The sequence below is a fragment of the Lynx rufus genome, unplaced genomic scaffold (genome assembly GCF_022079265.1).
Source record: "Lynx rufus isolate CCGP_SWC_20201006 ecotype Redwood Valley unplaced genomic scaffold, mLynRuf1.p SCAF_10, whole genome shotgun sequence".
Taxonomy (NCBI): Eukaryota; Metazoa; Chordata; class Mammalia; order Carnivora; family Felidae; genus Lynx; species Lynx rufus.
The window spans coordinates 10,036,139-10,049,482 of NW_025814824.1; the positions used below are offsets into that span (position 1 = coordinate 10,036,139).

Genomic DNA, 13,344 nt, shown 5'->3' on the forward strand with positions numbered 1-13,344 from the left:
GTCTTTTTAGAAGACAGTGTCAACTTTATTGCTTTTTGAAATGCTGTGTAAAGCATGGAACTTTACAGTTTGCACATAAGCAATTTCCATCTTTAAGTTTAAATATATTTATGTGGTGAGAAAAAGTACATGCATATGAATATATATAATTTTTTTAAATCATCCCCATTTACATTAGAAATTTCTTTATACAAACATGTGAACCCTTCTTCTTAAAAAAGAAAAAAAAAATTAGCCACTGGTAGGAACCCTCCAAGATGGCAGAAAATCCAGCTTTCTGTGTAAGCAGCCTTTTACTGAGAGACGTGAGTGATGGCAGATGAAGGCCTCTTCAGAATAGACTCGACAGAAAATGACAGGGGTTCATTCACAGAGAGTTTTGTTCCAACTTGCTTGGCGACGAAAAGGTCTTTCGCGTATCTATCTATTGTAAACGTGTACTTCTGGTTCTCCTTGACTAAACACTCTCTGGGCTTCTTAGGGGCGTCTTCAAAGGCCCCTTTGACAAATGGCGTTTTCAGCTCAGGGCCTGATGTGTCATTAAGAGTTTGCTGGAATAATGAATGGAATGGATTATGTTTAAGTGGCACAGGGTGCCTGGTGCTTTCTTTGCTGATCTTGGTTAAGACGTGCCCTTGAGCCGCCAGGGAGTCCGTGTCAACAATGGGAGAGAAATTCCGTTGGGGTGGGGAGAACGCAGACCTCTCAGGGACAGCCTGGTGACCGTGAAGGTCACTTCTGGAGGTCTGGACCTCTGCAGCATGAGGCGACACCAGCGAGCCTTCTAGTTTGGGTGGTACCATGTCGTGCTCTGCGACAAGGCCATCCTGGACTCGCACTCCCTTCAAGTCCCAGCTGGCCCCGGGTTTCAGGGCTTGAACCGAGGTGGTGGTGTTTAGCAGGCATTGCTGATACAGAAGAGTGTCACTAATGGGGCCACACTTGGGCCAAACTAAAAATCTTGAGGACAAGGGATACTGTCTGTAAGTCGTAGCCACGCTGACGTTGGAAGAGATGAGTTCCATATTCCCAGAGCCTGAATACTGCATGGTTAGATCAAGGCAGGTGGGCAAAAAATTGCAGAAGTCTTTGTTTGGAGGCTCCACTGGGGAGGGGCTATAGGCACTTTTGTAGGAGTTATATTCAGGTCCGTGCACCATACGGTTGGGCAGGAACAAGGCAGCAGCTTGGGAAGCTTCCAGCATCTCCCTCTCTTTATATTCTCTCTCCAGCATAATGTTCTCCAACTCTTTATCAGCAAAGGCTCGCCTTTTCCTCATCCGGTCACTTACCGGGGGAGGTAGGGGTAAGCTCCCTCCCACATAAGTCTCTGCTGGAATTGGGCGGTAGCCTAAAATAAGCAAGCATTGCACAGGAAAGAGATTAACAACTAGGGAAGAAAATTCCGGAAACCCAGAAGGTAACAGAGACACTGCAAATGGGCAGGACAAGAACAAGAACAATTTACAGTTCTAAAACACTAATGTTTTACACAGAAAACAAAAGTATAGGTTCAAGTGAAAAGAGTTCTCTTTGGGGAGCAGGAGATCCAGATTGTAACTTTTTGTTATTGTTGTTTTTGCCATTACAGGTTTGTTTGTTTACCTTTACAGGCACACTTCACTGGCTGAAAGTTTAATCTACTTCCCAGGCTCCTACATATTAAGAGACAAGTCTGCTCATCTTGCTTCAGTCAATGCTTTATTACTATCCGTGTCATCTTTTTCCATTATCAAAAAAGATATCTATACCTAAAGCTGATGGCATTGTTATTTTCTAAAGACGGTTCATTATGGACATTGTTACAGGTGGAGAATAATCCAAGGAGAACTAGAAAAAAGAGAAAGTGACAGCAGATTAGTGAGGAGAAAAACAGAAAAGACTAAGGAAACAGGGAAGCACAGAAAATTGAAAAGAGCTGTTAACTAGTCAAACAGATTCTGCAGAGAACAATTTAACCAGCCCCCTCCCCCAGACTTGCAGTAAAAACAAACAAAACTAAAGGCAGGAGAGGAGATCAGCCTCTCTATTGAAAATAACTGATCTAAAACATTTCTCCCAATCATGTTGGCCAGTTACCAAAATGGTTGAGCAGACAATCATTACAGTATAAACTCATTGCACATTTCACGAGCAAGGGCAGAGATTTTACAAACCTAAGATTAGCACGGCATAAATAGAATTCCTAGTAGCATGAAATGCTTTGAGTATTTCACTATCACCAAGCACTCAGTACTAGCAAATTTGTTTGAAGGATCCATTGTGACAAGCCCAACGCCCTCATTTGCAAATAAAATAAAATGTGAAAATTAGTGTTTCTAATTCTAAGGGAAGTTTTTGCCAGGAAGTTATTTACTTGAATTTACTATTCCATTTTGCCCTCCCACTTCTCAAGTCGTTTTGGCACCTTTTCAATTTATCCGTGCTGTGCTGTCCCTACGGCTATAAATCTGTTTACCCAGTTTGCAACCAAATTCATTTTTAACGCACGCGAAACCATTCTAAGATCAGAAGTATACAGCACAGGATTAACACACGAACAAACTCTACAACCTGTCTAGAACCAACTCAATTAGAAGCCACATGAGAAAAAACAGAATGCAAATATCTACTTAAAAAAAAAACAAACTGCTTTTCAACCTGAATCTTATGAAGGAGGAGTGATACAACAAATACAAACTTTCCTTTATTTAAATGGTGAAGGGTGATCAGTATATTGTTTATCAGAGCCATAAATCCCATCCCCAAAGAGAGCTGCTTTTAAAAATCAGCAATATTTTAAGTAAAATTAATGTATCCCCAAGCATTAGAGAAAGTGAAAACTTGGTAGAGAGAATTCACGCCGTTCAAATTCAAATTCAACCTCGACTTCTCTTGTTTGATTCAAAACCTTTTCCAGATTCTACAATCTTGACGGTTAGAAATAAGAAACAGTAAACGGAGAAATAAGAAATAGTAAACTGACGTAGCTAATCCAGGGAGGAATACAGTACAGCGAAAAAGAGTGGTATTAGATGATGCATCAGTCGGACTAGAGGACTTTATTGGCGTGGGTAGCTGTTCAGCTCCTCACTTGACTTACTTCAGCTACAACTGCACCCAAAGAATTTGTTCTTAATTTATTTCCTTGCTCCGTCCATGATCTGGTGGCATGCCCTCACACTAGGGCCAATTTCAAATGCACTCCACGTTAACCCCTTACCTATTAAGCAGACTACAACTATTATGCGGACAACAAAATTACCGGTGACAGAAACCTCGAGAGGTATGTGAGATCCATTTCCCCACACCCTGATTTCCTCCCTAAAGCAAAACTTCCTAATACAAAGTACCCTCCCCTCAGAGTGCTCCTTCACAGGTTAATAAAAATGCCATATGTGTGAATAATGAGAAGCCCTCAGAACTTGGTTTAAAAGGCTAAAGGATAATTCTGCATTGCTTTACCTTCTAAAATGCTTTTGGCCAGCAAACTGGGTGCCCTGACTTGCCTCTGATACACGGCTTTGCGCTCGAAATTATTCTGTTTCCCGGAAAGCCCCTTCTTGTCCTGTAAACACAAGAAACATAATCAACAATGCCCCACAAGAAAGAGAAGGAAGGGGCATCAGCAACCCTCCCCGGTCTAAATGTATTTATTTTCCCATCCCATGTAAAAAGAATTCTCAACAAATTCACATCAGCACCCCTTAATTCCGGGGCAACAAGCTACTTCAGTTGACAGGCAGTAGAGGAGATTTTCTCTGTGGCCACTTTGCTAGAGTCACTCCAGATTCATCCCACAGCTAGAAGCTGGAGGACATCCCACAGTCAAGATCGTAGGAGCCAGGCCCTGAAGGAGAGCTGCGGGGGACAGCTGTGTCCGGGGCACGCAGAGGTAGGGCCAAAGGTGTCCGTGGCCTGCCACTGAGCAATGAGGTGAAGCTGGTTTCTTCTGGCAGTAAGGCAAGTGGAATGGGGTACAAGGGGTCGAGAGAGAGGTATGAGGGAACCTGTCTCTCACACTCTCCCGGGTCTGGCCAAAAACAGGGGAGCCTGGGATACATGAAGGCAAAAACAAAAACCTCAGCAGCCACCTGGGGCAAGGGACAAGGGGAAACCCAACTTTGCTCCCTATGTCACCTCCTGGTTGGTGGGATTCTGGGTCCTTCTATGCCTGAGTCCAGCCCTGAATGCCCAGGGACCCTTGAGGGATGTAGCAGCCCTCGGTGCCAAGCGCCTCACTCTGGAGGAGGCCCAGCCCAGGGCCAAGGCCACCTCGGTCATCCAGAGCACTCTCCAGGGCCCGCAGAAAGGTTTCCATCAGGGTCACTGCCTCCGATGAGGATGTGAACCCCTCCCCAGTCCCTCCTAGAGAAAACGTAAAAGCAAAAATCTTCCCAGGCCCTGAGTCTGTAAGGGGTGGGGGGGAACCCCGAAGCTTCCCTGGCTCTGAGCTCTCCCAAGTGCAGGAACACATGGACACAGGAAATCCAAAGGTCAAGAAAAGCCTCACCCTTAAAGAAACCGCTGGCTCTCCTCACAGCTGGAGCCCCCCGGTGGGAGGCACCAGGGACCCCTCCACCGGCCCCTTAGCTTAAATCAGAAGCTGGCTTCAGGACCTTGGGCTTCGGGCACCTAACTTCCCACGCCAGCCTCGGTCTCATCTGTAAAATGGGCGGCACTTTCTGCCTCTCCCTTTGACAGCGGAAGCTGCGCGGTTCTTTTTCGAGAACAGCACCAGTAACACAGCGACTGCAGCCACCACTGTCCTCCCCCTGCTCCCCAACACCACCAAAATAAACACGTAAAAAATAGAATATCTTTCCCCAAAACCTCCCAGACCACTCTCAAGGCCTTTCTGCCTGCTTTTAAAATTACAAAATCTTTTTGGTCAAGTTCCCCGGCGATGCCCGCGGCTGCCTCCCTGCCCCGACCCCCCCAGGCCACCGGGACCAGAGAAGCGTCTTCACCACCCGTCCCCCCCCCCCAAGAAGCGCCACGCGCCGCGGCCCTCCGCCGGGCGGGGGGAAGGGGGCTGCCCGTCCCTTCCCACGCCCGACCCCCACGGCGGCCCGGACGTCCCCGCGAGGCGCGACCCCGGGCCCGGCGGGTACGCACCTCGGTGGCCTGCTGCCTCCGGAGCGCCACCTGGGCGGCCATGACGCGCTGGCGCTCCACCACCAGCAGGCAGTTGGCGCACTGGCAGTCGCGCCAGCGGCAGAAGCGCTTGTGGCCCTTGAGGCAGGACACCACGCCGTGGTTGCGGCAGCGCGCGCACTTGGGCGTGCGGCTGAGCTTGCGCGGCTCCGCGCCGCCGCCGCCCGCGTTCGCGCCGCGCTCCGGGGCTCCGGCCGGCGCCGGCGAGGCCTGCGGCGCGGGGGTCGGCCCCCGCGGCGCTCCCCGCTGTTGCTCCGGCCGGCCCTGCACCCCCGGGGAAGCGCCCGCCTCCAGGCCGTCGCCCTCATCCTCCGCGTCGTCGTCCTCGTCCTCGTCCTCGTCGTCCTCGCCGTCCCCGTCGGCCGACGGCGGGCTGGGCCCGGGCGGCGTAGGCGGCGGCGGCCCGCGGCCGTCCTCCTCCAGCTCCAGGCTCTCCACGTCGATCTCCCAGTCCCCGGCCGCCGGGCCCGCGGGCCGGTCGGCCATGGCGCGCGGCGCGGCGCTCGGGCTCCGGCCTACGCTCAGTCTCCCGCGCCCTGGTGGGGGGGAGGGGGGGACACGAAAAGACCCGAAGACGCACCAACCACCGTCAGGCACCGACCCCCGGGCCTTGAGCCCAGAGCTCCTGGTCTAGGGCCTCTGGCCCTTGGAGGAGCCCTGTTCTCTTCACGTCCCTCACATCCACACCACACTGCGTTTCTTGTACCTTTAGGGCCCCCAGAAATTCCCAACTCAACAAGGTTTCTATCTTAACTGATTCTAAGTGCTCTAGGAGCACCTGATCTTTAACCACAGACCTCTCTGCCTCTTTACACCAGCTTTCGGGACAAGTCCTGGGGTAACGCACGGATCACACACACAAAAGTATTGTGTCCAACTGGGCCGACCTAGGCCACTTGTCAGGCTTCCCCATAGCCAACTACTAGGGCCATGATGAATATGAAACTATCGATGGGAGAGTTACTTTCCTTTGGATCACAAGGGGCCCCTTCAGACCCAGCGAAGTACCATTCTGTGCCTCTCAAATGCCTCATCCTCTTACACCACTACAGGGACCCTCTTTTGAGCTTGGAGAGGTCCTTTTACGCCCCCCACCCCTAGCAAATAGTCAACTCAAACCCAAAAAATGTTCTTCTGTCAGAGACCCATAAGGACGCCGCGCAAGGAGCTGCAGATGCCCTTCCAACATCAATAATGCTTGAGCCTCGCACGGCTGAGCTGCGCGGTCTCCATATACATCGGGCATGGTTTGCACTTTAAGGCAAGACATCCAGATAAAATAGAAAAGATAAGGAACGGCGATTTTGCCCTCCCTGACACCCGGAGCGACATCACAGCACTCACCAAGACTCTGAGGCCCGAGCTAGCAGCCGAGGCAAAAGATATCCAGCTTTAGGACCTGGCTCTTGGGCTGCTGGCTGTGCTTGCAAATACAAATCAGGGTCGCCACACCCTGCCACGAAATCGGGGGCTGACAGCTGGAGGCTCAGAGCCCAGTGGACGGGGAGTACGGGGGATGGGTGGAGAAGATGAATCAAGTCCTCAGCAGCCTCGCCCCGCACATCCCGGACTCCGCAAAGTTCTAATCGGTCCTTGGCAGCCCCGAGCGCTTCACCTCGCAGGAGCTGCGTTCTGCTTCCTGTGACCCAATCTGGGCGGGAAGGTTGGGCGGCCCTGGCCTCAGATTTCGGGCTCTCCCGGCGGGCGTACGCAGCTGCGTGCGGCGCAGCGCCCCTGGCTGCAATAGTTAGTCTCTGCTCCCTTTCCTAGTATTATCGGCTCGGGGCCCCGAGCACCGCGCCCTCTAATTGGACGGTTGTCAGGCGGTGTGCACGCTGATTGGCCGAGGCGCGCCGGCCTGGCGCTCCCCGCCTCCTGGCGGCCGTCGCGCCCCTCCCTTCGGCGCTCCTCCAGAATCCACCCGCGCAACGTTCGGTGCAGCCGGGTTGTCTGTCCCAGCGCTAAACCCGAAGTGTGACGGTGGTCTGCTGGGGTGAAGTCGCCGTTTATCTCGCGGACAATAGGAAACACACTCTTGCGAATCGCACTGTTTACAAAAGAAGGTAATGCTCAAGGCAGCGGTCGGAAAGACTGGTGTTGGTGTCTACGTTATCAGCAAGTCCAGTATTTCTGCGACTCAGTAATTAACCCAAAGTTGGGCTTGGAAATGAGGCCTCTCTAATCGGGCACACAGCTGCATCCTACTTTCTCCTGCAAGACTAAATCAGTGGTCACCTTGCACCACCACAGCGCCAGACTGGCGGACAAATGATCTGTAGATATTTTTATGGCTAGCGCCGCTCATCCTTAAAGTGCAAAGTAGTTCTTCGTAACTTTCATCTTACCGGTGAGGCCGGCGGGTCGCCAAGTCACCGACGTCACTTACATTTTTCTCCGATGTCATTTTTCTCCGATGGGGGGGGAGGGCGGAAATAAGTGCCATTTAGAGATTTAGGTGCAACATATCCACTCTAAGCATGTTTTAAAATGAAGCTATTTTTTAAGATGACTTTTTTTAGTGTGCATGAATGTATTTATAAAGAAATACTTTGTCTCTCTCAAAAATCCCTTACACAAATGTTTAATAAATTGAACTTCCAACATGTCTAAAGAACTAGTCCCTTAATCCAACGCTACATTTTATTTATTGAAGTGAATTTAAAATCACTTAGACGGCGTTTTGTCTAGTCACCCCTTTAAATAATCAGTGCCTCTCGGGATCGGTTTGAGAGACAAATTGGGAGACTGAGTGCTGCTGCACGGAGCACATAGTAGGCCTGCGATAAATATGCGTTAAAGGAAGGAAATCGCTGAACTGATTCTAACGTTTCCTTTCTCGGAGCCCGGGGAAAGAAGTTAATTAACCAAGTTCTGAGAGGTGGAAAGGAGGCAGTTTAGGAATTACTATGGAAGTAAGGCGAGACCCGGCGGCGGGACCCGCAGGTAGGTATTCCCAAGCCTTTGGCGGAGTTGGAAAGCGCTTTTCTGGTAACGGGACACTGGCATTTCCCTTTGTGTGGCTGCTTCTCCCCAAAGCCTCTTGCAGTGTCCAGTAAAGGAAGCAGAGAAACAGTTCCGCTTATTCCAGGAGGCTGCTCAGTCCCTCTGGGCGTCTCAGAGGGTAACTTGGGAGCCTTGCGCGCTCAGACATGGGACAAAGAGTCACGCAGACCCTTCGTGCCTCTCTCCTGGCACCACCTCATGACACCAGTTTTATCACCTTTTGCGTAGTTTTTTATACTCTTTGAAATGCATTTGTTCATCTACGTTAGAGCATTTGAAATTTTGACCACAGCAGATATGCGTTATTTGCACCACCACAGCGCCAGACATTTTTCCAATGATGAAACTGTGAGGTTCAAAGAGGAGCCCTGGGTCACGCAGTAGTCTCCCAGAGAGCAAAGGAACTGGTCGGCCTCTGCCCTAAAGTCTGAGAAACTTCGCGAAGCCCTCCGCTCCTAACCAGAGAAACTCACAATGGGTCCGCGTTTTTTATTCCCCCGCTCCCCGTCTGATTTTAGTAACTGGCGTCTGAGCAACCCTCATGTAAGAGGACACAGCACGTTTTTATCAACTATTGGGTTTTTTTTTTTTTCTGCGTCTACTCCTGCTAGCTACATTTCTGCTTTTGCAAACACGCATATCAGTGCTTCTCCCCTGGACGTGAAAGTGAACTACAAACCTCTCCCAGAGCTGGCCTTGTGTGCTGGTGGTTGGCACCCTGGGCTTTTATTTTGTTTATTGCTTTTGGGGGGGGGAGGATCATTAGCCTTTCGCTAGTTATTTTGATTATTAGGAAACAAAATCAAGAAAGGTTTGCTAATTTGGGAGGGTAATAGATTGAGGGGAAGGGGTACCAGGAAGAAACAGGAGAGCAAAGGGGCGTTGAGTGGCAGTTTCCTAAACAGAAAATCACCCAAACAGCCCCTGAACTAGTTGGAGTTGTCAAAGCTGCTATACAAGGAGGAAACAAGAGGGATTTGTGTACAGTAAACCAAACGGGTGAAACTAGGACGGGAGATGGGGGCTGGGGGTGGGGGGAGGTACAGGGACCCGAGGACTGTGGCGCTGGCTCCTGGGACTCGGAGCAAACCCTGAGAACGTGGGTCAGCTGGACCGGCCTTCCCCGGTGCAGTGTCCGGCCCAATGTGGGGAGGTGGGCTCTCCCGCTTGCTGGAGGGATTGGGCCCCCGTGGGTTTCAGGTGGGTGGGCCCAGGACCCTTCCCTTCTCAGCACTCCCCCACCCCTAGCAGAAACCTACAGGACAGTCCCCACTGCTTCCTCTATACTTCTCTGCCTTTCTCCAGGAGTCCCCTTCCACGCTCACCCCCACCTGTCCCACCACCTTCCCTGCACCCTATCTGCCACTCTGGAGGCGTGCAGCTGTAATGGTGATCCAGTTGAATTACACTTCAAACCCCTGGCCCTGAAGGCCCCCCAGAGAATCACAATTCCTACAATTGCTTCGAAGTGAGGTATGTGGGCGGAGAGCGGGGAAAGGGATGTGTTTTGTTTTGGTTTGGTTTGTTTTGCTTTTTATCATGGGATGAGCTTCAGTAAGTCTGAGCAACTCCGATATTACACGCGAAATTATCTTCATTTTTTCTGGTAAAATTAAAAAGGAATCTAAGGTTGCACAAACTGGTTAGTAAATTAAACGTGCTGAAGCAAAAGGAATCCGAGAGCCTGAGTTCTAGGCTGGTTGTGCCACGGACCGCGTGATCTTGGTCAATTATTTTTCTGCGCCTCAGCTGTCTCATCTGCAAAACGGGAAGACTGGCCTTCCTCGCATAGTCCTTGCGAAGACTCGGTGTCCAGGAGAAGAGTCTTGACCTGGTAGGAGCAGCTTCATGAACTTCCGGACGCGCCTTCGCATGCAGCTCGGGGAGGGTCCTGCCTCACAAGCTTGACTGAGGGCCCAGGGGATCCGGCTCCTTTCTCCACGTTCCTCTCCAAAAAGGGGTCGGCTGTGGCTTGAGGACCTGTGAGGTGAGGAAACAGAAGTCCTCTGGCTGGTAAGCCGGCACCAAATTACCAAATTCAATTCGGAGTCCTTCTTGGAAACGACAACGCAGTGGGGCCGCCCCATCGACTCTGCGCGTCCGGCTTGGTGGGGGGAGGCCAGCGGGATCTTCTCTCTTAGCGGCTCAGCGCTTCTGCCTCTGCTTCCCTTCCCTTTCCCCCAAATCTCTCTCACCCACACCCCTCCCGGTTCCCGCACAGCTCGGATCTACCGGTGTCAAGATCTCTTTTCGCAAGTCAAGCAAGGGAACTTGAACAACAAAGCGGAAGGGGGAGGGGCGGTCTTTTTCTTTTTCTTGAGAAGGGTGGCTTTCTTTTTTACTTCAAACACCCCTCGAAAAAGAAGAAGAGAGAAAGAAAAAGGGGGAAGCGCGTTTCAGATCAGCTCCCGGGGCCGGTGCTTCCCTCGAGGCGCACCCCGCGGGCCAGCCCCCAGCCCCGCCGCAGACGGCGAGCTCCTGCTGCCCCGTGGCTCGAGGGCGCTTGGCTTCCCCGGCCCGGCCACCTCTCGCCCCGTGCCTTGAGGCCCCCACACCCCCGCCCCAGGCCGCCGGAGTGTAAGCGGGCCGTGGACCGTTTTCTGGGAGGCCAAGCGCTCGCGTTCCGTTCCGGAGGTGCAGACGGGGCGTAAAATGCCTGGTGTGCCGCTCCCCGGCTGGGTGGTAGCGAGGAACATCCTCCACCTCCCTCTGCGCCTCACTCTCCCCAGCTGCGAAGTGGGGGGCGGACCTCAAAGCACAAGACACTGGAGATCCATCCCCTGGCTCGGTGACCCGGCCACACTGAACCTGGAGTACCTGGAAGTTGTTATTTATTTGTATTAGTTTGTGGTTGTTATTTTGAACTCCGAGAGCTAGCCTGCAGAACGCCCCGAGGCCGGGAAAAATTCGAAGCCCGATCTCCTTCCTCCCCATCGCGACCGACTCTCCAGCTTCCCAGGCTTGGAGACAGGGGCCTGGGCCCGGTAAGAACCCCGCCACCACCACCACCAGCCTGAGTCACCCGCTAGATCAACCAGCCTCGAGTGCCTGGGTGGTGAATAACTTCTGGAAACTCCTGGGTCTCACAAAAGTGCTTTGCTGCGGCGGGTGTATGGCTCTGGTTTCTCTACAGATGAACTCGAATCCACCTCCTCTCGCGGGAAGCTACTTTTAACATTGTATCCTCTCACAACTTTGACCGGCTGTGGACGCGGCGAAATAAATAATCCCAGATGGGATTGCAGAGATATGATTTCCCAATTTGCTTTGCGTAATCAAATATACGACCTGTCACAAGCAATGGGGATGGGGGGGCAGCTTTCGGAAGATAACTGTCCTCCCTTTCCTTGCTCTGCGTGTCCAAAAAAAAGGGGGGGGGCTGAACAAAAAGACAATGCAATCTGGGTTCTCATCCCTCCTCCGTATGAAGCAGGGTTTAAATCACAGGCATTTGAAACCGCGAGGGAACGTGATTAGCCCTGGCCCCTGATTTTATAAATGGGAAGGAAAACTGAGGCTCAGAGAAGCTCATGGGATTTGCTAGGGAGACACACAGCTACACAGCGCCTTCACAGGACCAAAGGGACCACCAGTGACTTCTCTTCCGGCTTGATGCCTTCATACAATTAAAAAAAAAAAAAAAAGTGCCCTTTGCAGCGGGATATGGAGTCTGATGCCCTAACTGTGAAGCAATCGTGCTGCCTGGATCTGCCAGCTGTTTGCCCCAGACAATGTTCATCTTCTACGCTGGGAATGTGGCTCAATTCACTGGAGGGTCATGTCGCAGCTAGGAGATGAGGCAACCACAGACCTTGACTTCTCAGTACCCGTTCCAAATGGTGGTCAGGGGAGGTATAGACTCAAGAGTGATAGTGGAGTCCGGGTTCCACCCCAGGGGCAGTGTCCTTGCTATGGCTGCCTTCCATCAGAGGACAAGCAGCTTGTTGCCACATCAGGAAGCCGTGTGTGTGTGTGTGTGTGTGTGTGTGTGTGTGCGCGCGCGCGCGCGTGTGTCCACTCCCGCTCCTCCTGCAGCCCCTAGGGGGCCTCATGACTAACTGAAACAGTAAACCCTTAACCCTAAGAGCTTTCCACCCCCTACTCCCATCCCATATTGGGGTTTAACACTTGGGAGGAGGCAGATTTTATCCATGCTCAAATCACTCTCAATATTTTCCCCACAGTCCAACTATACCAAGTAGAAAGAAATCGAGAGAGAGAGAGAGGAGGAAGCAAAGCAGGGAGAGGTCAGGCACTATGGTGAAAATATAATTTCATCCATGTGTAGCAGGCATTGGGCATATCGTTTCACCTTGCTAGGCCTCTGATTCCTTAACTATAAAGTGAAGGAGTACAGCTCAGTGATTCCCAAGTTCTCTCTCAAACCTTAAAGGCTATAACAAAATTTAACTTCTGTTACTGGACTCATGGCTCATGGTGCGTGAAAAAAGTCCAAGTCGGACAAGAGGAAGAGGAAAGGGAAAATAATTAGAAACAAACCTTAGGGGCGCCTGGGTGGCTCACCTGGTTAAGCATCTGACTTAGTAATGATCTCATGGTTTGTGGATTCAAGCCCTGAATCAGGCTCTGTGCTGACAGCTCAGAGTCTGGAGCCTGATTCAGATTCTGTCTCTCTCTCTCTCCCCCTCTCCCCCTTTGTGTGTGTGTGTGTGTCTCTCTCTTTCAAAATAAATAAACATTTTTTAAAAAGACTTGTAAAAAGAAAAAAGAAAAGAAACAAACTTGTGTTGATTGTGAAGTCTTTGCGGGATTTCTGTTCCACCGTACTGCTAAGATTGATCCTGTCTAGTCAAAATACTAATCAAAACTGTGAGAGCGAACCTGAACCAGTGAAAGAAGGGAACATAGTTTCACAAAAGAGCCTAGACCCAATGAGGATTCATTCAGTGACAAAGAGGGTTCTCACAACTCACCAAGGCTCTAAACCAGGATTTTAAGCAGAAACTTTCCAGGGCCTTCCTATCCCTGTTCTGTGTGATATGCTCCTTCTGGGGTCTGAGTCTGGGCTTTGGGGAGAGCCAAAATATTTCCTATGCTGATAGCCCCAGGAGGTCTCTCTGAAAAGTGTCTTTACTGGCAGGAGGGATTCCTTCTAATTTTTACCAGAAACATCCCTATGTTCAAGCTCTACCCCAAACTGGTGGACGACTCCAACAGAGTAAATTGCACAGCTCAGACGCACCA

At 51.2% G+C, this 13,344-nt stretch overlaps 1 protein-coding gene across 1 annotated transcript; it reads right to left on the minus strand.

Moving 5' to 3' along the window:
* Positions 1-293: 293 nt before the first annotated feature.
* On the minus strand, positions 294-5,622 carry DMRT2 (doublesex and mab-3 related transcription factor 2). Its single transcript, XM_047097421.1, has 3 exons — positions 5,098-5,622; positions 3,445-3,547; positions 294-1,351 (listed from the first exon to the last, which is right to left on the minus strand). The coding sequence occupies exons 1-3, from the start codon at positions 5,620-5,622 to the stop codon at positions 294-296; spliced, it is 1,686 nt and encodes a 561-aa protein (XP_046953377.1).
* Between the last annotated feature and the right edge of the window lie 7,722 nt (positions 5,623-13,344).